This window comes from Hypomesus transpacificus, chromosome 22, assembly GCF_021917145.1.
Source record: "Hypomesus transpacificus isolate Combined female chromosome 22, fHypTra1, whole genome shotgun sequence".
NCBI lineage: Eukaryota > Metazoa > Chordata > Actinopteri > Osmeriformes > Osmeridae > Hypomesus > Hypomesus transpacificus.
Genome location: NC_061081.1, coordinates 11,941,850 through 11,964,303, shown reverse-complemented (window position 1 = coordinate 11,964,303; position 22,454 = coordinate 11,941,850). Strand labels below are relative to the sequence as shown.

Here is a 22,454-nt window from a genome sequence, read left to right as displayed (position 1 = left end):
ATCTCTGAGCCTCTGCACGTCTCCAGGTTCGCTTCCCCGTCGTGGGCCTGGCTCCAGGCCCGCTGATCCACACCATCTCTTCACTTCACCTGTTCTACTCGCCTGCTGTTCATCAGCTCGTCATCTCAACTTTACATTAACCCTGCAGCCGCAGTCGTTTGTTGTGTCAGACCCGGGGCCTGTTCCATAAAGCAAGTTTACCGAGTAAGCCAGGCTTGCAGAGATGAGAAGTAGCCTACAAAAACGTTGTTACTGTAGGCCTACTTAAGTAGATTTTTCTGGTATCGGTACTCTACTTCACTATTTACAATTTTGGGTTTCAGATGGCTAAGCGGTGAGGGAGTCGGGCTAGTAATCAGAAGGTTGCCGGATCGATTCACCGCCGTGCCAAATGACGATGTGTCCTTGGGCAAGGGACTTCACCCTACTTGCCTCGGGGGGAATGTCCCTGTACTTACTGTAAGTCGCTCTGGATAAGAGCGTCTGCTAACCCTTGCATCTTACATCTTACGTCTTACATAACCCTTGCATTTTATACACACATCTGTACTTTCTCCTTCTTACATTTTCAAACTAGGCTCGTTAAGCTTTTTTAACCTGTATTTGGCGGCACGATCAATATTATTTCTTGTAATTTACATTTAGTCATTTAGCAGACACTCTTATCCAGAGCGACTTACAGTAAGTACAGGGACATTCCCCCCGAGGCAAGTAGGGTGAAGTCCCTTGCCCAAGGACACATCGTCATTTGGCACGGCGGTGAATCGATCCGGCAACCTTCTGATTACTAGCCCGACTCCCTCACCGCTTAGCCATCTGAAACCCAAATAGGCACCCAAACTAATTGCGTGCCTATTTCCTGGCTATCACGCACTACAAACGTAAGCTAGTCTACGAAGCTGCCATGGAGCGAGGTACGCAACAAGAAGAATATTTCCCCCCCAAAAATGTGCATCATTGATGAGTAAGCCTCCTTAATGAGGATTATACTCTCTATTATACAATTGTAGCCTACTCTGCTCTGTTTTAATCTACTTAAGGCTTCTCTGCTTTCCCCTCCCTCTCCTTCCACTGTGTGTGATAAAGAACATTTTGGAAAGGTTGGAAAAATATATATTTAAAAAAAGGTAGGCTACGTTATGGATGAGACAGAGGGAGTTTGCGATGTCGACATGACAGAGAAATGATTGATTCTTGGGAAATATTTGAAATTGTCGGCGTCAAAAAGGATTCCTGGTGAATTATTATCTTAAACTGCCTGCCTGCCTGCCGTCTGTCTGGGTCTCAGGCCTGCTGTCTGTCTGTCTGCCTGGGTCTCAGGCCTGCTGTCTGTCTGTCTGCCTGGGTCTCAGGCCTGCCCTATCCACCCTGCCTATAGCTGAACGGCTCTGGACCCCTCATTAAATAAGCCTTTAATTTGAACCGTTGTGGCTGGTATTGTGCACTTGGTACTGTGCTCTATAGCCTATAACACACACTCCTTAACAAGGGAGAAGCTACGTGACGCACACACAGCGACAATTACTGGTGTCAAAACCAGATGGCATTTGAGGAATCTGCAGTGTGTGTGTGCGCGCACAAGAGGCTATGTGTGCCATGCAATTGAATAAGTGAGTTTGTTTGAGTGAGCGAGTGTGTGTTCATAAGTAAGTGTTTTTGTGGCGTGTGAGTATGTGAGATTGAAATGTGTATTTGTTTACACATGCAGGTTTGACAAGTCAAGCTCCCTTTCAGCTTCCTAGGATGTTTTGGCCAGGTGCCTTTTTATAACACCGGGAATGACTTAAAGTACAAAGGCAGGTACTTATTCAACCAGGCCGATAATCATTGTTTTGTAACACACTGAGTTATGAAACAACCTTCATCTATGGACGTTCATAACATTGAAGACTTAAGATATAGAACTGCTGTAGACTCTGTTTAAAACAGTGTTATACAAAACATTAACCTGTCAGGTTTGAAATAGGTAGGCCGATGAGGTCATAGTTCAGGCTTCAACCTTTTTAAAAACCAAGTTGTGTACGGAAGCACTAGGTGGTAGGCTACTTTTGACATGTAAACTGTAAAAGTGTCAAATGGACGTGTTTATCTTCATAGCATGCCTGAACGTCCGCTTTGCGTGTCAACCAAATTAAGTTTACACGACAAGTCAACGTGAGTCGATGTTCCCGCCCAAACCAACTGAACTCGGGTGCACTTTGGAGCAGGAAACACGACACGTGAGTTGTATCTCTTTACATAATATAAAATATGATCTTCTATCCAATTGTTTTACTTTTTAAATTCAATTAAAGTGACCTGTTTTATTGCAAGTATGGTATAATCAATACCATTTGGAACAATACATAGGCTAGATATTGATTTTAATGAAATTGAACAACTAAATATGTCTACTCGATCTATTGAATTTGACAGTAGGCAGACATGATGAAATCATGTTCTTGTGTGTGTCTAAGCTAGGCTACTTTAGAGCAAAATATCCTACGAAAAAGCAATGTGCTTTAAGCGCCCCGAAAATAACAAGGAGTTTCAGATTCGTAAGGATCTAATTTTTCTTGGACAGAAGCCTTATCAACTCGCTTCTATGATGCCACCCAGTGAACAGGCGACGTATTACATGTTTGAACTCAAATGCTGTACCATTCATTTGAAATCGGAGAAACCGGCAGAACCGGTGCCGGAACAGCGTTGTCACAACTGTCTCGGTTCGCCCCTGGTCATTATGTCACGGTTAGTGCGTGCCTATGTGTCAGTGAAATTGATAGTGATAAATCAACCAGCTCTTAAGCGAACACACGCTGAGAAATGCATCACATGTTTATCAAAAGCATGCACAAAATGTAAAAGGGATTTTTCTGGTAGGCTAGTATTTATTATTTATAAGACTTATACAACGGTACAAAACATGAACGGCCAAAGTGAATGACGACAGAAAGTGTTCGTGACAGTTTGTAGGCCTACAGACCTAACAACAAAACACGGGGTTTAACTCACCCTTCAGCTTCAACAGAAAACATAATTTCCCCTACGAGTGGTGTCAAATCCAAATCACCCTACGCCGTAGTGTACTTTTTATGATCCATGACTGTTGCCTCTGCTGATGATGGTGCCACTATACCGACACGAGACTGAGGACGTTAATGAACATAAAAATAACTTTAGGCCTATAGCCTAGTAGCCTAATGGGCGCGCGTAACAAACAGGAGATTAAAGCAAGTTATTACACAGGATGCAAACGTTGAACAACAAAAACCATCATATCACACAAATACTACATAAACGATTTCAACACTGTATGGACCGTGGCTCAAACAAAATGCAGGATAAATACATTCCTGGATATTTTTTATCCATATCAACAACTATATTCATCTGATTGCATATCCTCTAAGAAGTTAGAAGCACACATTTGAAGCCAACGAGGCACGTGTATCGAATGTGTTGATTTTAAGCTCAAGTGTGGAGGGAGAAGAAAAAAAGACTAAAATGTGAATCATTTCCTTACAGCTGAAAATATCGCTGACATTTTTAAATCAAGCAATTGCTCCAACTGAGCCCTTTTCAGGACGAGGTTGACAAAATGTCAACCGACATTCACATTTAAGAGAGTGAGGATGACTCGTGGAGAAACTTGAGATTTTCCGTCAAATCTACCAGGTAACCCAATATGAATCCCGGTTTCAGTTTAACAGTCACACCTTGACACCTGAACTGAGCCCATCTCTGTCCTGCCAGTACATCCTCAGCGCCTCATAAGATCACTACAGGAAGCCGACCTCATCAAGCTACACACATGGTATCTTGTATAAGATTACCATTTAATATTTCAGATAGCTGAGAAACATTATACACTTACAAAACAGTAGCCAACAGTTTAGGTTTCTTGCAATCTGAAAAATATACATAATTATATGTACAAGATAAAACATGTTAACAAAATAATTGTATCAATTTGTATAATATCAATAACTGACTTCTGTTCGCCAACACACTGGGACACCTGTCCAAGTCACTTTGTATTCATCTTGTTCATTTGGACATAGTTGTTCTAGCAGCGTATGCCAATCAAGGATGGTGTTTGAGACGAACGCGGTCGTTGTAGGATATGCCTTGTTACCTGTCTATAAAGCTGATATAACTGGAATGCTATCGGGTAAGGTTCTTTTTGGCCGAATTTTAACAAGTTGCTCAAACACTAAACTTGTACCACACAAGAATTGGTACAAGAAAATATATTGTTTACCAAATATCCCATAACATAAGGCTTGTGCAACTGTGCGGGCCTCCGCCTTACATTATGCGGCGTAAAATAAGGACTTTGATCCAAAAAAACATTTTATATTACTAACTCAAATCCTACAACTTTGGACTTCTGTAATGATTTTGCAGAGCCGTTGTCCATGTAACCACATAAGTGCGATGTCTCTGCGTTACATTTGATAATAGCCTATTTGATTGAGCGAGGCCAGAGCTTAGCGCTAGTCTTTTCCTATTTAATGTCACTTTTTAACAGTAAGTCGCACCGCCTTTCCTGACTCTTTCAGTTCCCAGTCCGTCGTCCTGGACTCAACACTTACATGTGCTTCAATTCTAAAGACCAGTAAACTGACTTCCCAACCATGGATTAAACACAGTTCAAAAATAAAAGACAAAAAGCACCATTAAAATTTTAAATTACAATTAAGTCCAGTAGGACGTAGGTACAGTCATATACCTACACAGAGTACGCTGTTGTCTAGAGATACAAAGTGCATTGTTGATTAGAAGCCCCTTCTATGACACACACCAGCCCCATCACAGAGGGTCCAGGTATGGAGTCTGGAAGCATGATCCTCATGTTCAGTCACGAGCACCTTGCAGGACAGACGGAAAAAAAGTGCCTTTCTTAAAATGAAACATTCCTCGGTACCAGGCCCCATCCCAGCTGTGCCATCCAAGCTGGGCATGGGTGAGGGGTGGAGCTAGGCATGGGTGAAGGGTGGAGCTGGACATGGGTGAAGGGTGGAGCTGGACATGGGTGAAGGGTGGAGCTGGGCATGGGTGAAGGGTGGAGCTGGACATGGGTGAGGGGTGGAGCTGGGCATGGGTGAGGGGTGGAGCTGGACATGGGTGAGGGGTGGAGCTGGACATGGGTGAGGGGTGGAGCTGGACATGGGTGAGGGGTGGAGCTGGACATGGGTGAGGGGTGGAGCTGGACATGGGTGAAGGGTGGAGCTGGACATGGGTGAAGGGTGGAGCTGGACATGGGTGAGGGGTGGAGCTGGACATGGGTGAAGGGTGGAGCTGGACATGGGTGAGGGGTGGAGCTGGACATGGGTGAAGGGTGGAGCTGGGCATGGGTGAGGGGTGGAGCTGTTGTTAACATGTTGTCCAGAAGAGGGCGATCTCTAACATTGAGACTATATTGCACTCTGATTAAGGAATACTGTCGTACCACCTGCCCCAATATCTCCAGTCCCAAACTTCCCAGTGCTCTCCCTACCCCACCCTGACTCCCCGCTACCCTCCCTGACCCCCGCTAGCCTCCCTGACCCCCCGCTACCCTCCCTGACCCCCCGCTACCCTCCCTGACCCCCTGCTAGCCTCCCTGACCCCCCGCTAGGCCCAGCGGCCGCTGGAGACGAAGTTTCGGCTGAAAGAGAAGCTGGCGTCGGAGCTCTTCTGCTTGCCCCAGGCCCCAAACGGGACCACGATGATGGTGCTGTTGTCCTCTGAGCCATACTGCAGCGCCTGGACCAGGGGACAGGGACAACATTACCATCAACATCATCATCTAAAACATTTCACACTGTACACGTGCAACAGACGTCAGTAAGACACGGCCGATCTCGCCAAACCTGGGCGCGACCACTACCAGTTACACCACCACCAGCTACACCACCACCAGTTACACCACCACCAGCTACACCACCACCAGTTACACCACCACCAGCTACACCACTACCAGCTACACCCCACCACCAGCTACACCACCACCAGTTACACCACCACCAGCTACACCACTACCAGCTACACCCCACTACCAGCTACACCCCACTACCAGTTACACCCCACTACCAGCTACACCCCACTACCAGCTACACCCCACTACCAGTTACACCACTACCAGTTACACCCCACTACCAGCTACACCCCACTACCAGTTACACCACTGGCAGCTACACCCCACTACACCACTGGCAGCTACACCCCACTACCAGCTACACCACTACATGCTACACCCCACTACCAGCTACACCCCACTATCAGTTACACCAATACCAGTTACACCCCACTAACAGCTACACCAATACCAGTTACACCCCACTACCAGTTACACCCCACTACCAGTTACACCCCACTACCAGTTACACCCCACTACCAGTTACGCACCACTACCAGTTACACCATTACCAGTTACACAACACTACCAGTTACACCCCACTACCAGCTACACCATTACCAGTTACACCACTACCAGTTACACACCACTACCAGTTACACACCACTACCAGTTACACGACTACCAGCTACACAACTACCAGCTACACAACTACCAGCTAGCGATTCACTGGCTCGGGTGGTCTGAATACATACTTGAGGAGTGACTTTAGCGACTTCACACCAGCTACACATGAACAATGTACTGTTATGCTTCCCAGAATGCCCTGGATCAAATACGTCAAGAGGAAGTGACCCGAAAGGAACTCCCATACCTGGTCTGATATCCTCTGGGCAGCCTCCTTGGGGTCGTGGCACTGGTTGATGACATCACAGATCTCCTGGCTGTTCATGATGAAGTTAATGCCGTCGGTGGTCAACGCCAGGAACGAGTCGTGAACATGGTTCAGCTGATAGGTGGAGGAGAGGGAGGAGGAGGAGAGGGAGGAGGAGGAGAGGGAGGAGGAGAGGGAGGAGGGGAGGAGGAGAGGGAAAAGGAGGAGAGGGAGGAGGAGGAGGAGGAGAGAACAACAGAGGAGGGAAATGTTGAAGCAAATTCTGCAGCAGGCTGTCACATGACTCAGGCCCGGATACAGAGTGACATGATTCCAGCTAACACAACCCCAACACAACCCCTCACCGTGGTCCTCCTGGTGTCAGGCTCAGCGATCACTCCGGTGGTCTTGAGGTCGAAGTCTCCGATGCTGCGCGTCATGGCGAGCCGGCCGTTTACGTGGGGCTGGCCCAGGCTGTTCCAGGTGACGAAGCCTCCACTCTGCCTGATCCTGAGGAGGGGGGTGTAACAGCAGGGTGTAGGAGGAGAGGGGGGTGGAGGAGGAGAGGGGGTAGAGGAGGAGGGGAAGTATTACAATAAGGGTGGAGGAGGAGAGGGTGGGGTGGAGGAGGAGAGGGGGGTGGAGGAGGAGAGGGGGGTGAAGGAGGAGAGGGGGTGGAGGAGGAGGGGAAGTGTTACAGCAGGGTGGAGGAGGAGATAATATCGCAATCATTTCGACGATTTTGCTGCTCCTTGTGTTGCCTGTTCCTTATACATCACCCAGCCCTAACACAAAGTCTATCAAAAGGGCTAAAACGTCAACATTCAGTGGTAACAGCTCGTCACCACACCACACGGGCCGTACCGGTCCTTCTCCTCCTTCCTCTCGGGGGTGTGGTCTAGGGTCAGCTTCAGGGCCTTGCCCTTGCGGCACAGCATGGCCCTGCTGTCTCCCACGCTGCCCACCACCAGCTCCATACCGTCCCGTAGCAACGCCACCGTCGCCGTGGAGCCCGCCGACAGCGTTGGTGCTGCAACACCGAGAGAGAGAGAGATTGTTGGACTGGCGCCCTGGAGACGACAGGAAACGCAGACCAGAAAACTGTGCTGGCTGGTGGTACACTCACAGAAACTACTGTCACAACTATTGAATAATCACACACACACGCACACACAACACTCGCTTTTACACGCATACTCAAAATTGGCTTCACAGTCAAGCACACAGTCTAATCATCAAACTAATGAGGAGATAAGTTACATGCAAGCCAGGCTATTGTGGAGAAGTTGGGGGTGGGCAGACAAAAGTGTGTGAGAGCCACAGTGAACTTTGACCCTGAAGACCATCTTTGACATCTGGGGTCTTGAGACAGAATAATGATCCTTCGTAGGCTCAGGTCCAGAATGACCTGGTCTGTATTGGAGTTTACAGGGTCTTAGTGTCATTGAAAGGCCCACTTCACTCTTCAATGTTGCCAAACCAAACTCAGCATTTCCTCATCAGTACAATATATCACTGGGTTGGCAGTTATCAGGAAACCCAGCACAAAATTACTTTCAAGAAACTTTCTCAGCGAACTGCAACAGTTAATGAATATTTCCACAAAACAGCTACCTCACATCTCCCTAGTGCATGTATGAATATACAGTACCTAGGGTATGAAGGTAATCAGATTATCGGGCATGACATATGAAGCAGTAGGACATGAAAGTTGTTTAGCAACAATTTGAGGGGGAAAAAAGGAATGGGGAAGAGAGAAACTGACAGTGAGAGAAAGAGGGAGTGAAAGAGTAAGACGAGGAACCTTCCAGAAATCCAGACTAGGGTTAGGACTCCGCCGGACTCTCTTCTAATCTAGCCACCTCTCTCCTTCCACAAAGGGGCCGGAGGTTGTGTGTCCAGCGCAAGGCTGGGTCTGTTGCTGCCATGGACAATACACACACACATACATACATTGGGGCAATTCACAGTGTGTGACCGATATGCGGCCACACGTTAATATGACATCTGCTCAACGACGTGTTAGCCAGCTAGCCTCACCTAGTGTAAATTTTTTCTGGGTTCGACAAAACAGTTTCTGCACAGAAACTCAGGGACATTTCCAGGGTATCATGTGACAGATTGTCATTTAAGAGATTAATCAAAGAACCTGAGTGTTTATAACGTGTTAATACTGTGCTTGCCTTGGGCGCATGCTACCTGTTCTCTGCTTTACTACTTATAAAGCTGGGAGACCCTAGATCAACTTTCAGAGGGCAAAATCTCTCCTTCACTTTCATTCAATTCAATTTGCAATCAGTTCATAACTGCCAATATCCTAGTCTAGCTGCATTCCACATCCTATTTAAACAACACAAGCTAAGCTTGAACCCACTGAACCCACCCCTGTGAGTGTGCAGGACTTACTGTCAGGGGAGAAGTGGAGGTGTCTAGCAAGGGCTTTGTCCAGCTCCAGGAAGGCTGTAGTTAAAACCACCTCCAGGTCAGCCTCCTCAGCCACAAGATCTCTGGAAGTGAACACATCAGTCACCATCCATCCAATACACATCTAGGACGAATCACATCTAGGATGAATCTACCAGGAAACTTTTCATGCTAAACCTCAGTCAACAACACAAGCCCCGGAACCACTAGAACTGAACCAGTACAGGTCACTGTACTGTGACAGTACAAGACCACCGCCGCCCTGCCTACAGCAACCAGCCTGCACGTCATACACACCAGTACCCACACAACCAAGAACTCACCACATTAGACTACAAATCCCAGACGCTCCCTACCCCAGTGAAGACTACAAGAGGCTTACTTGATGTACTTCTCCATGTACTTGTCGCAGAAGTCGGCTGCCTGTGGCCCGCCATGGCCGTCGAACACGGCGAAGTACAGGATATTGTTGGTCACCTGCGACACCTGGAAGCGATCCTCGTTCTCCCGGCGCTGGCCAATCAGCGAGCAGCAGCCCACCTTGGACAGGCTGACCTTGGGGATGGGCTTCCCGTAGCGGATGCTGGGAGGGAGCAGGATGGGCTCGTCGATGCGGTTGTCCCAGATCCCGAAGGAATCCCAGGTGGTGGGCTGGCCGCTGCTGTCGGGGTCGAAGCGTGTGTTGCTGGGCCGCGGGGAGGAGGGAGCGTGGAGGGGGCGGCGGAGAGGGGGGTCCTGGGTGTGGAGGGGCAGGGCCAGCTGGAGCAGGCCTCGGAGCAGCCCCTGGGGGCCACGCCTAGCCAGGTGGGCCAGGCCGGCCGCAGACATACCGACCCCGGCGGAGGAGAGGAGGACAGTCAGTTGTGACCCACTAGAGAGAGAGGGGAGGCCTGATCACACTGGGCTTGTTTGTGAATGTTTCTTGAGCTCAGGCAAGCTACGGCAACTTTAAACTGTAGAGATTGAGAGAGAGAAAGCAGGAGGGAATGTGTATGAGATTCTGTTTTAGTGCCGAGAAGGGCTGTTCTTGGAAATTGACGAAACCTTAGTCCAATGAGTCGTCCAGTGTTCAATATACAGGGAGAACGGATAGAACGGGTTAAATTCAGTTGCTGTTCCTAGCACAGAGATATATTAACCAGGCGCAAAGTCCAGAACCTCTTTTGTAAATAAATGTCTGCCAGTTGTTTGGTACATGGGTACAACTACTACAACAAATGAAGTCATGTTCTAATATATTGGTATTACTAATCAACATCACAAGGTGACTTGGCTCCTGTGCAGTTTAGCTTCAAACAAGCAGAGTATGAACAGCCAACGTCACCGTTAATACATTTCCAAAAGCTTAGTATTGATAGAACACGGCATAATTAGGCATGAGTGACATGTCTGTACTTAAGTTAAATCTGACGTTGATATTTGCCCATTTCATTTATAATACACAAACGCAAATAGACCGTGGATGACGTAACGCAACAAAATGAGTTTCGCCATTTCATTGACGCTTCTATTTTTGCACCGCTAGCTAGGCTAGCTAGCTACGTTTGACCCCGACATTAACTGCGAATATACACACGCTGAAATACAAATAACAAAGGTTATTTTGCCAAATCCCTTCTTGGAATTTGGTTGCCAGTTACTGTAGCTCGCTAGCTAGCTAGCTATCCCCCTTGTTAGCGGAAACATAGTGTCCAGGAGCCATAGCTAGCGAGCTGCGTTGCTATCTGATTTTTAGATGACAACTGCGACGTTGTTATCGACATTTTGTCATCAAAAGATTCAATGCCTACCTGTAATACCCTTGTAACTGTAAATATTTACGCTTTCCGTGCAGCAATTCCTCTAACATGAACGTGTCCTTGCGTGTGTGGCCCTGTGGGGCGTGTTGGAGGTCTGTATTATGTCCTTCTAACCACGCCAATCAGCACGCTGGAAATGACTCCGCCTTCTTCAGGTCTGACAGCCAATCGCATTTCATAATAGAAAGCAATATCATTAATTTACTGAACGCTTGCTATAGTATTTTCGTCCACATGCATACATAATAGAAAACGTGAATTGAACTTGTGCCATTTTCTAAAATACGCGTTAACTCGTTGTCTACTCTGTGCATTGTGATAAAGATTATTCATAATTGAATTAATCATTTAAGGAGTGCGAGTAGGCTTTCTACTTCAAAATAGTTCATTTCAATTAATCTTGAACTTCTGGCATCTCCAGTTTATTTTAGTGTTCCAGTGTTCCAAAGTTTGTTGTCACACCCTACACCCACGAACATGCACGCCCGCCACCCCCTTCAACACACGCGCACCCCTAGCACACCTGCACACGCGCACAAACACACACACGCACACGCACAAAAAAGAAAGAAAACGAAACCGAGGCCAACGTACACCAAACTGCAAGTGATGCACTGGTCCTAACGAATTCTGTTTTTCTTGAGAGACAGACTTGAGAGATGCGGTGTTGGGGAGACGGCTCTAGCGGGCAGTTTGGCCGGTCAGCGAGGCAGAGTGTGTTCTCTCCCTCTGCAGGGCCCATCTCCGTGAAGACGAGACAGATTTCATGTGGGGAACAGCATACTCTGTTTCTCCTGGAAGATGGAAATGTTTTGTCATGTGGTCAAAATTCAAAGGGGCAGCTTGGAAGACAGAAAGATCAGGATTCTAAATCACCTGGTGAGATGTTTCTCAAAACTAACTATAGACGAGACAAAGTGTGATTACTTAAAAAGTATAGTTTCTTTGACAAATAAAGTGAAATGCTTGCTTTGACAGCTAACTGCGTATTTAGAAAACATTGAATTATACTTAAGATATTATATTATTTTTAATATACACTATTGTATCAATGTAAAATAATTATGTAACTTGACGAAAAAAAGACGTTTTGGGAGTTAAGCTTCAGTTTCGTTTCGCCCTGGAAAGCTGAGATAATGAGTTGCGACGTCATCATAACTCTGATGGATGGCTGACTATATTCTTCAAGAGTATTTAAAGTAGTATGGGCTGTAAATGTGTCTTTATGTGTGTGTGTGTGTGTGTGTGTGTGTACGTGTATGTATGTGTGTGTCTATGTGTGTGTGTGTATGTATGTGTGTGTCTTTGTGTGTGTGTGGGCTGCAGGACGTGTGGAGGGTCTGGGTGGTGTGGTGAGTGTCGTGTGCGGGCGGGACCACAGCGTGGCGGTGCTGTCCTCAGGATCGGTGCTCTCCTGGGGGGCTGGAGGAGCAGGACAGCTGGGCATCGATACCTCCGCCCCCCCCTCAGCCCCCAGGCCCCGGTACTCACTGCTGCTCACCCCTCACTGAGAACACTCACCTTCACACCACTCCTTCTTTGTTAAGAACTAATCACGATTACAGAATGTTGTTGATTTACTATATGAACCCCTGGGGGGACGTGTGAGGGAAACATAAGATTTGCCTTCAGTATATCACCTTTATTACACAGTCATTTCAATATTTATAATATGCAATGAAGGCTGATTATAGACACATAATAAGCATTTTTTTTGTTAGTGTAGTCTATGTGTTACAGCACAACTTTTGGTGTGTTCCCCCCAGGAAATACTCTTGAGAACACGTGAATGTAACTGTGCCCCTCAAAGTTGATATCAGATTTTCGCCTCTGGTATGAAAGTTTATCTGATTTGTGATGACTCTCCTGTAGGCCAGTACCTTTTCCTGATAGAATCCAGGTGGTTCAGGTAGCTTGTGGTGACGCCCATTCCCTGGCCCTGACGTCAGGTAGAGACCCACACAGATTACATCCTCTATGTTTGTCAGTAGCTGGACTGACTCATCAAATCACAAATGTTAAATTATTGTCAATTATTATTATTATAAAGTCAACATGATTATTATTATTATTACCATACTTCTAATTCAAAATCGTACTCTGCACCTGTGCAGGTGGAGATGTGTATTCTTGGGGTCTGAACAGCCACGGCCAGCTGGGCCTGGGGAAGGGCGTGTCCCTGCAGCCCTACCCCACCCAGGTGCGCTCCCTGACAGGGGTGCCCGTCACCCAGGTGGCAGCCGGAGGCACCCACACCCTGGTCCTTTCCCTCTCAGGCCTGGTCTACTGCTGTGGGGCTAACCGGGCGGGGCAGCTGGGCCTCAACAGGGTGGACGATAAGGGTAAAGAACCCCCCTCCCCACCCACATTAGAATGTTGACAAAATAACGACTGTATCCTCTGCCCCCCTCGTGCTACTCCACTGGAGACCAAGCAGGGATCTACGTGTTACCTGTGTGTTACCTGAGGGTTATGGATGTGTTACCTGTGTGTTACCTGAGGGTTATGGATGTGTTACCTGAGGGTTATGGATCTACATGTTACCTAATCTACATGTTACCTGTGTGTTCTGGCAGGGCGCTTCAACGTGTGTGAGGTTCCTGCACTCAGATCTCTGGGGATCAGCTTCATCAGCTGTGGAGATGCCCACACTGCTGTCCTGACCAAGGTACCCTCACACACACACACACACACACACCTCCACCCCACAATGCCGTTCTGACCACGGTACCCTAACACACACACACACACCTCTACCTCGGGCCGAACGATTTCGGAAAAGAAGCTAACTGCGATTATTTTGACTAATATTGCAATTGTGATTTCATATGCGATTATTATAGGATTTATTATTAATAAATATAGATGTATACTACTGATCTCCAGTCAGCAACATAACACACAAAATTCCGAAAAATTAAGGAAAACATACCTCCTGTACCTCCGAAAATATTTTGGTCAATCAAAGCTAAACAGGCTAATAACATGTGTTGCACTTTATTAACTAAAGCTAAACAAAGGCTAATAACATGTGTTGCACTTTATTAACTAAAGCTAAACAAAAGCTAATAACATGTGTTGCACTTTATTAACTAAAGCTAACTTGCTACTGTTTTGGAAAAAAAACTTGCGCTGTGTGGGCCGTCGGAAATATTTTTTAGTCACCCATCTAAAGGTTAAATCTTAAAAGAAAAATAAACATTTCTGATCCAGTCAGTAGCCTAACAGAAACATAATGGCACTGACAGCCATCGTGTTCCTGCTGTATGTGTATCCCGGAGGGGCATAATATGTTTCGTGATGAACGCTGTTACTGCTTGAGGTGTTTCGTACATGAATATGGAGTTAGGCTTTGAAACATTTCGATCAGTGATCCTGTCGGGTGTTATTTGGCTTAGGCTATTTGAAACACTGGTGTTCAGCATTTTAGCTCTGCATCGTACATGGCTTTGTGGATCAGGTTCTGTCGAGCCTGAGGCCATTGTACAGGTCAAGGTCAAGTGTAACGTGCAAAGTTGATCCTCCGTCTGCAAACGGAGTTACTCTCGCTTGTCACGTCACCAAAGTAAAATCGCAGCGTTTGTGATTACAAAATCTTGTTTTGTCACATCGCGATATTATCGCAAATGCAATTAATCGTTCAGCCCCACCTTCACCCCACACGCTCACACTTCCGTCCTGACCAGGTTTGCTGCTTTGGAAAAGAAGCATCTGCTAATAAACAATTACATCACAAAGTATCCTGCAGAACCCAAGACAAAACAGTCTATACTGACAAAACATTCTTATAGCCAATAATTTAGGCATCTTCCCTCCACATGTCCGTGTGTTTCTGGTCACTAGAACGGACAAGTTTTTAGCTTCGGAGAGGGGAGCAGAGGTCAGCTTGGTCACAACTCCACAGCCAATGAGCAGAGCCCTAGACTGGTGGAGGGCCTGGGGGGAGTGGCCTCGCAGATCACCTGTGGCAGGTGATGTCAAACTGCATAGCTGTCACTCAAACTAAGTAGCTGTCTTTTGACTCAGGAAGTGCTCGAGTGCTGGAATTTGATTTCAAAATCAGATGGGGTTTATTCTGTACAGTACCATGCTATTATCTCCCCGTATCAAAGTGTTGATATAATGTAGGTATATTCACCCTTCTTGTGTTTTCGTTCCTATGACCCTTCACAGCCACCATACCCTGGTGCTGGAGTCCTCAGGTCACCTCTGGGCCTTCGGCAGTGGGGTCAAAGGTCAGCTGGGGACAGGAAGTCCACAGAATAGCCTGCAGCCAATGGAAGTGCAGCTACCCAGGGTTCCAGGAGAGCTAACCACACCCACCAGTAAGGATTAGCAATGTAGCACTGACACACAATATATTATATTGACTATATTACAAAAACACACTATATATTATACAAATTATATTGCATTGACACACAATATTTATAACTATTTTACATTAATGGAATATTATCCATAATGGAAAATGAAGGACCAAAATACATGTGAAACACTATGTTCGAATGACCGATTTACTTTAAGATGTTGTATTGCTGCTTCTCTCTATATCTGACAATATGTAAAATACGTACATTTTATTGTATTTGAGCAGGTATGACAATAACTGCTGGGTGGAATTCCAGCTTCGTTTACACAGCGGCAACAAGGGTAACATAACTAATGTACAATTCCAGACATCGTTTAAGGTATACAGGTTGCAAATTATGTTCATTAAATTGCATATTTTAAAAGATATAAATGACTAAATGTAAATACAGCAGCGATTCCCAACCTGGGCTGCTGGGGGGGGGGGGGGGGGGTGCAGGTTGGGATGTCTGCATGTTACCTCTCTCTCTCTGCTCTCTCTCTCTTCACAATGTGTGCTTACTGTGGCGCTGATGGAGACTTGTCTTTGATCGCTCTAATACTTTTTGCCGTGAAAGCAAACTGTTTAGTTCCAGTGTTGTTGTTAAACATGTGACAAGCGCGAATGAAGTGAACAGACGTGTTGGGCGGCCGCAAGAATATGTGAGCTCTGCAAGTGGGCTTCAAAGTGGAAAAGGTCGCGAATGGCTTGTGTAGAGTAATTGATTTGGTACATGATTTGTAATAAAAGACGTTTTTGTTTTGGTCACATGATCATTGTAGGGTTCTGGGCCCAAGTGCACACATGGACGATTAGATGAGGACAAGTTGCAACAATGGCGGTCGATGCAAACTGGCAATAAACAGGCACAAGGGTATTTTAGTTGTCTTATCTCATATTTTAATATTATGTACAATATAAAATATAGCTGTTATCATACTGTGCTGTCGGATTTCATTTAATTTTTTTACAATATTTTTTGCCTAACAGAGAGATATCTTTGATGTTTTCAACAAGTGCAAGTCTTGTTGCAAGTTTCACAAAACTCAAGTGAGACAATGTTTTTATTTTAAATCAAGACCAATTTGAATCAATTACAGAATTTGTGTAAAGGATTCCCGTAGTGTTTTTTAACTGATTCTGTGGTGTATCTCTGGTAGCAGCCAGTCCAAGTCAGGGATGACTCTGACCGTGGACACAGATGCTGCTAACCAGGTTCTGGACCTGCTGCTCAATACCCCCTGGGCTAAACAATCAGTTAAGAGCAGCTTCTAACAAAACACTAAATGAGAAGCAGGATTTGTATTCTTGGTGTTTCTTGACTCTCGGCACCAAAACACTGTTAGAACTCTCCTGGTCCTTGATCTTCTGCTGTAGTTTCCCAAGCACTTTTCAGACATCGCTTTAGATTCATGCGCCTGCTAATGGAATAAGATGTTCCCTGCAGGTGGACCTGACTCAGCTGCTGGGGGATCTTCTCCTCTCCAGCCCGGTGCTGAAGTCACCAGAGGTGTTCCTCCTGCTACCTCTGTGTCCTCCACTGCACCAGGACCAGAGCGTCCTCTCCCTGGTCATGCCCCTGGCTGTGGCGCTCTCACGACTCAACCACACGGCCATGCAGACGCTGAGTGAGTGACTGGACTCTCAAAGATACCACATCCTAGTTAGGAGTGGGTCTAGCAGTTTTGTCAGTTTGGTGTTACATCAGAAGCAACTGAAAATGACTTCAGGAGAGGAAATGAAGTCTAGAAATGGCCAGTATCTGAGCTTTAATTGGACACAAGTCATGGTGACGTGGCAGAAAGTTTGTCCATTGGTCCAGTTACTTCAAACTGGACCAATGGACAACTTGACAAATTGGGGGCCTCACCCATCCAGTGATTGAAGGCATCTGGTCTCCAACATGACCATGGACTAAAGATTTACCAGTTTGTTGCAATCAAACAACTGGACGTGTCCACCACTCATCATTAACCCTTTCTTTCAAGGCTTTTCACAAACCATAACTTACCACATGAAATGTTGTGTTATTGTTTAGAGGACTGGCTGGCCAAGATGTCTGCCAGTGTGCTGACCAAGCACATCCAGCTGTGGAAACACACCCTAGGCTTCCTGCTCCGCTGTGGCCTTCTGAACACCCACAACCCGGAAGTGAGGCTGGTGCTGCTGGCTCTCAAACACCTCTACAGGGTCAGTAGCTCAGCTGCAGGCTCTCAAACACCTCTACAGGGTCAGTAGCTCAGCTGCCAGGTCTCAAACACCTCTACAGGGTCAGTAGCTCAGCTGCAGGCTCTCAAACACCTCTACAGGGTCAGTAGCTCAGCTGCCAGGTCTCAAACACCTCTACAGGGTCAGTAGCTCAGCTGCAGACAGTCTCAAACACCTCTACAGGGTCAGTAGCTCAGCTGCAGCCAGTCTCAAACACCTCTACAGGGTCAGTAGCTCAGCTGCCAGGTCTCAAACACCTCTACAGGGTCAGTAGCTCAGCTGCCAGGCCTCAAACACCTCTACAGGGTCAGTAGCTCAGCTGCAGACAGTCTCAAACACCTCTACAGGGTCAGTAGCTCAGCTGCCAGGTCTCAAACACCTCTACAGGGTCAGTAGCTCAGCTGCAGACAGTCTCAAACACCTCTACAGGGTCAGTAGCTCAGCTGCAGCCAGTCTCAAACACCTCTACAGGGTCAGTAGCTCAGCTGCAGGCAGACAGGAATGCTTTATTGGATTTGATCAATTGGAGATGGGATTGAATAGTTTCTGGTAATTGTAAAATGCCTTAATCAATATTAGTGATTCATTATAGTAAAAAATTATCTATTTATGATGGAACTTTTTTGGGTTTTAAGGCAAACAAAAGGGCAGCGAAATCGCAGAGAATTCCCATCAGCTTCTTCTATGTGGATGAGATAGCCAGTCATGTTCATCTGCCTACGGATGTTATGCTTTGGCATTCCTGTTCCACTGCAGAGGTAAGAAAATTATGTTTGAGAAGCAACTAAATATCTTCATTATTTTTACATTGTTTTTTTTTTAAAGACTGAAATATTATTTTGGTGGATATTTTTCCATATAGGATGATGATGAGGAAGTCATCTTCTGCTGCTATCCCTTCCTCATGAATCTGCAGTGCAAAATATACATCTTTAACTATCATGCAGAAATAGGACGGGTAAATAGACTCTTATATGTTTATTGTATGCACCTTCCTGACACAGTAAACTCCTTGTTTGTGTTAACTTACTTGGGGAATAAAGCTGATTCTGACTCTGTGTGTTCATTAACTCCAAACCTAGTCCATAAACTCTCAACCTGTAAGACAACGGGTTTTATTTGGAAGCTCAGTTTGATGAATAAAATAAATCAATGTTGAATTGTTGGTTTGAATTCTGATTGACCGACAAAATCTTTTTGTCCCTGCAGGCGACACACCATTTCATTTACCAGATGTCGGTAAATGTGGCAAACCTCCCAGAGTCTGCTCCTGCCCCAGTGTTCCAGCTGAAACTGAGGCGGCCATGTCTGGTGGAAGACACCTTCAGACAGCTAGCCGCCGCCGACCACTGCGCCTTCAGTCGAGAACTTCTCGTAACTTTTGTGTTTCAGTCTTTTACGGTCTGATATCGTCATTGTGTGTATTGTTAAGTGTGCATATCATGTAGGCTGACGCCCTACTGCAGGGGCCCTGGTTTGAATCCGTCCTCTCCCCCCTTCATGCTGTCCTCTCCCTCAGGTGCAGTTTGTGGATGACATGACGATCACACAGGTCAACAAGAGAGACTTCTTCCTCCACATCTTCAAGCTGCTGCTGGAGTCTGAGATGTTTGTGTATAACGACAGACAGACTCTGTTGTGGTTCCCTTCCCAGGTACTTCGTAGGAAAGGATAATTTAGAGCCAGGATTGATGTTGATGATGGCAAGGCTTGATGTTTACTGCTTTTGCCTTTTATACATAGGTCAGTCTCAGGTTTTATGTTTAGACCAAAACTTTGGTTGATGCAGATCAACATGAGTGTAGTAATGTTCCTGGGTATAGCTTTGTGGTGGAGCGTTTGAGTGCAGATCATGATGTTGTAGTTTCCACCACACTTGCCTGGACTTTACGTTGATGTCTACTGGATAAACACGTTCCAATCCAAGCCTTTCTGAAGACCACCATCCATCAGGACTTCAGCCCACTCAGGGTTCCACCATCCATCAGGGTTCAGACCTGCAGGACTGGAGCTGTTTACAAACATGGTTTGGGAAGTGCTTAGTTAGCTAGGTGGATCCAGAACAGTCCCTCATCTTGACCCCTGCCTCCCCCTCTTCTGTCTGCACTTTCACCAACAGCCCACAGAGAGGGACAAGAACTACTTCCTGTTTGGGGTCCTGTGTGGGATGGCCTTGTACAACCACAACATTGTGCATCTGCCCTTCCCATTGGTCCTCTTCAAGAAGTTGGTGAACGTCAGGCCCTCATTGGACGACATGATTGAGTTTGAGTCGATCGTGGGCGGGTACGTTTGTATTAGTGGAAATCGGTTGATTGAGAATGTTCCTGGATAATGGACTGATTGATTTTGATATAGAAAATACACATTTGTAAAGAGGCCAACTGTCTGTTCCTGTTTGTGAAGGAGCCTTCGTTACATCCTGCTGGACTACACCGATGATGACTTGGAGAACCTGGATATGACCTACTCAGTATGTACTTTGTAACTTGCTTAACTACATGCTCTTACGGTTCTTCCCTTTGGCACTTATTTTTTGGTTGTTCACAATATGTGCTTCTTGTTTTGGCTACCCGCAATGCTTTGGGGCTATCTTGTTGTTATTATCAGTGACCTATGCACTTTGTAAAGCTCTCTCTTGGAAGTCGCTTTGAATAAAAGCGTCTGCTAAATGAATAAATGTAAATGTACTTTATTATCCACCAACTAACGATCAAAGAAATACAGATGATCACCAGCGTGAATACCCAATATGACCACTCTGGAATAGTTGGCCAGTAAAATAAAATCTATTTTAAAATGCTTATTTTCTTAACTTTAATACAGGTGCACTGGGGCAACAGAAAAGTTGAACTTGACCCAAACCAGCCAGGGAAACTTGTCACAAGTTCCAACAAGTAAGTAAAGCTGTTTTAATACCTATTCTCTCAACTCAATTAAATGCCGACCGCAGACAGATTTAAATACCTGACTTCCTGCTTATTTCCTGATTGCTCTGATTCTCTTACCTCTCATTGTATCCCTTGGCTGTCACTCCTTCTGTTTCCAGGAGAGAGTTTGTTGATGCTTATGTCAACTACGCTTTCAACCAATCGGTGGAGCGGGTGTTTGAGGAGTTCAAGAGAGGTTTCTTCAAAGTGTGTGTCAGAAAGGTGGTGGATCTGTTCCAGCCTGCAGAGCTGCAGGGGGTCATGGTGGGGAAGGAAGACTACGACTGGCCCGTACTGAGAGAGGTACCACTGTTTACAACCTTACAGGTCTGACACAGCACAGCTATTCTACAAGTAAACCTGGATCAAATACTATTTGCAAACAGAACATCGATTGTGATGTGCTGTAGCCCGAAATGCCAACCACATGAGACTCATCAAACTCAACTCAAATACTTTAAAACACTGTTAATTATTTTTGCTAAACATGTAGGGACTCTAATGTAAGAAAACGTCAGTTAAATCAAACATAACCTGATGATGTATTTTACATATAGTGTATATACTATATATATAGTTTATAAATGGAGTTGTGAAATCAAATGCGGGCAAATGATTGTGAATGTAGATAACATGAAGTTTATTTCCCTCCTGTCCAGAGCTGTGTGTATGAAGGAGAGTTCCACACCTCGCACCCCAGCATCGTGGCGTTCTGGGAAGTGTTTGAGGAGCTGACGGCAGAGCAGAAGAAAGCCTTCCTCTGTAAGCAGATGAGGCGGTAGCAGACGTGGGGATAGCAGACGTGGGGATAGCAGACGTGGCTATAGCAGATGTGGGGATAGCAGACGTGGGGATAGCAGACGTGGGGATAGCAGACGTGGCGATAGCAGATGTGGCGATAGCAGATGTGGCGATAGCAGACGTGGCGATAGCAGACGTGGGGATAGCAGACGTGGGGATAGCAGACGTGGCGATAGCAGACGTGGGGATAGCAGACGTGGGGATAGCAGACGCGGGGATAGCAGACGTGGGGATAGCAGACGTGGGGATAGCAGACGTGGGGATAGCAGATGTGGCGACTGAGGGTTCTAATGCAGTCAGATGAAGGGATTTGGATGAAGTTTGGTCTTTAATATGAGACCAAATGTACATTTTGAAATTATATTCCGTATGTTGAAACTTTTAATTCATTAAATGATCTAGTTTTTTTTTTTTTTTTACTAACTGACATTGGCCCTCATGTCTCTCTTTGTGCCTTTCCCCTCCCCTACCCTCCCTCTCCTCCTCCACCCCTCTTCCCTCTCCTCCCCTCTCCCCCCTCCCTCTCCTCGCTCCTCCTACCCCCTCCCTCACCTCTCTTCTCTCTCCTCCCTCTCCTCTCCCCTCCCTCTCCTCTCCCCTCCCAGTGTTTCTAACAGGCTGTGATCGTGTCCCCATCCTGGGTATGAAAATGATTATTATGAGGGTGTCGCCTCTTCTCAATGCCAACGAACACCATTTCCCAGAATCCCTGACATGCCACTTCCTGTTGCTGCTGCCTATCTACCCATCCAACCAGATCCTCAAGGCTCGGCTTATTGAGGCTTTGAACCACAACAGAGGGTTCTGGAAGGAATGAGGCCCATAAACATTCTGATGGGTGAAAATACATGATTGCACTTTCTATTGTAGGTCATTATAGAGTGTGTTAGGACACAAAATCCACCTTAATTGTTTTGTGCATTTGATTTATGAATACTAGTGGGGTTTATGAAGGATCAGTTATGAAGTTATATGTCTTATGAATAAACATTTGTTGCAATCTTAACATGCATATCTACATTAACATTACACTCTATTTGATCTAATAACAATAAAAAAAACTGTTGAAATGACCCATACGTTGTTATCTTTTTAATCATTTTTTATAGCTTACTCAATTTGTATACTTCGGCTAGTTTAAAGTTCGTTTTTCAAACGTGTGTGTGTGTTTTATGGACTCCAATTGAATGGCCTGGGGCGGGTTTCCCAGATTTGTTAAGAAGCTCTTAACGCTAAGCTCTTCTCA

The 22,454-nt window shown here is 45.9% G+C and overlaps 2 protein-coding genes across 5 annotated transcripts; one reads left to right on the top strand and one right to left on the bottom strand.

The window, feature by feature from the left end:
* Positions 1-5,554: 5,554 nt before the first annotated feature.
* Positions 5,555-11,046, bottom strand: ppm1kb (protein phosphatase, Mg2+/Mn2+ dependent 1Kb). Of its 2 annotated transcripts, none has more exons than XM_047045172.1 (7): positions 10,910-11,046; positions 9,502-9,990; positions 9,102-9,202; positions 7,560-7,725; positions 7,061-7,205; positions 6,696-6,830; positions 5,555-5,730 (listed from the first exon to the last, which is right to left on the bottom strand). In XM_047045172.1, exons 1-7 carry the CDS (start codon positions 10,966-10,968, stop codon positions 5,599-5,601), a joined length of 1,227 nt encoding a protein of 408 aa, XP_046901128.1. In that variant the 5' UTR covers positions 10,969-11,046; the 3' UTR covers positions 5,555-5,598. The 2 variants fall into 2 exon arrangements, with proteins under 2 accessions (XP_046901128.1, XP_046901129.1); XM_047045173.1 differs by having other exon boundaries at positions 9,502-10,072; positions 10,910-10,998.
* Positions 11,047-11,462: 416 nt separating this feature from the next.
* On the top strand, positions 11,463-22,278 carry LOC124484025 (probable E3 ubiquitin-protein ligase HERC6). 3 transcript variants are annotated; one of them, XM_047044700.1, is made up of 23 exons: positions 11,463-11,797; positions 12,245-12,401; positions 12,791-12,867; positions 13,033-13,260; positions 13,495-13,586; positions 14,762-14,889; positions 15,092-15,243; positions 15,513-15,571; positions 16,052-16,143; positions 16,260-16,319; positions 16,433-16,526; positions 16,717-16,897; positions 17,308-17,459; positions 18,113-18,235; positions 18,340-18,435; positions 18,687-18,851; positions 18,997-19,131; positions 19,597-19,763; positions 19,884-19,950; positions 20,304-20,374; positions 20,527-20,710; positions 21,067-21,169; positions 21,814-22,278. In XM_047044700.1, exons 1-23 carry the CDS (start codon positions 11,578-11,580, stop codon positions 22,023-22,025), a joined length of 3,015 nt encoding a protein of 1,004 aa, XP_046900656.1. In that variant the 5' UTR covers positions 11,463-11,577; the 3' UTR covers positions 22,026-22,278. The 3 variants fall into 3 exon arrangements, with proteins under 3 accessions (XP_046900656.1, XP_046900655.1, XP_046900654.1); XM_047044699.1 differs by having other exon boundaries at positions 11,464-11,797; positions 15,516-15,571; positions 16,430-16,526; XM_047044698.1 differs by having other exon boundaries at positions 11,464-11,797; positions 16,430-16,526.
* The last annotated feature ends 176 nt before the right edge of the window (positions 22,279-22,454 follow it).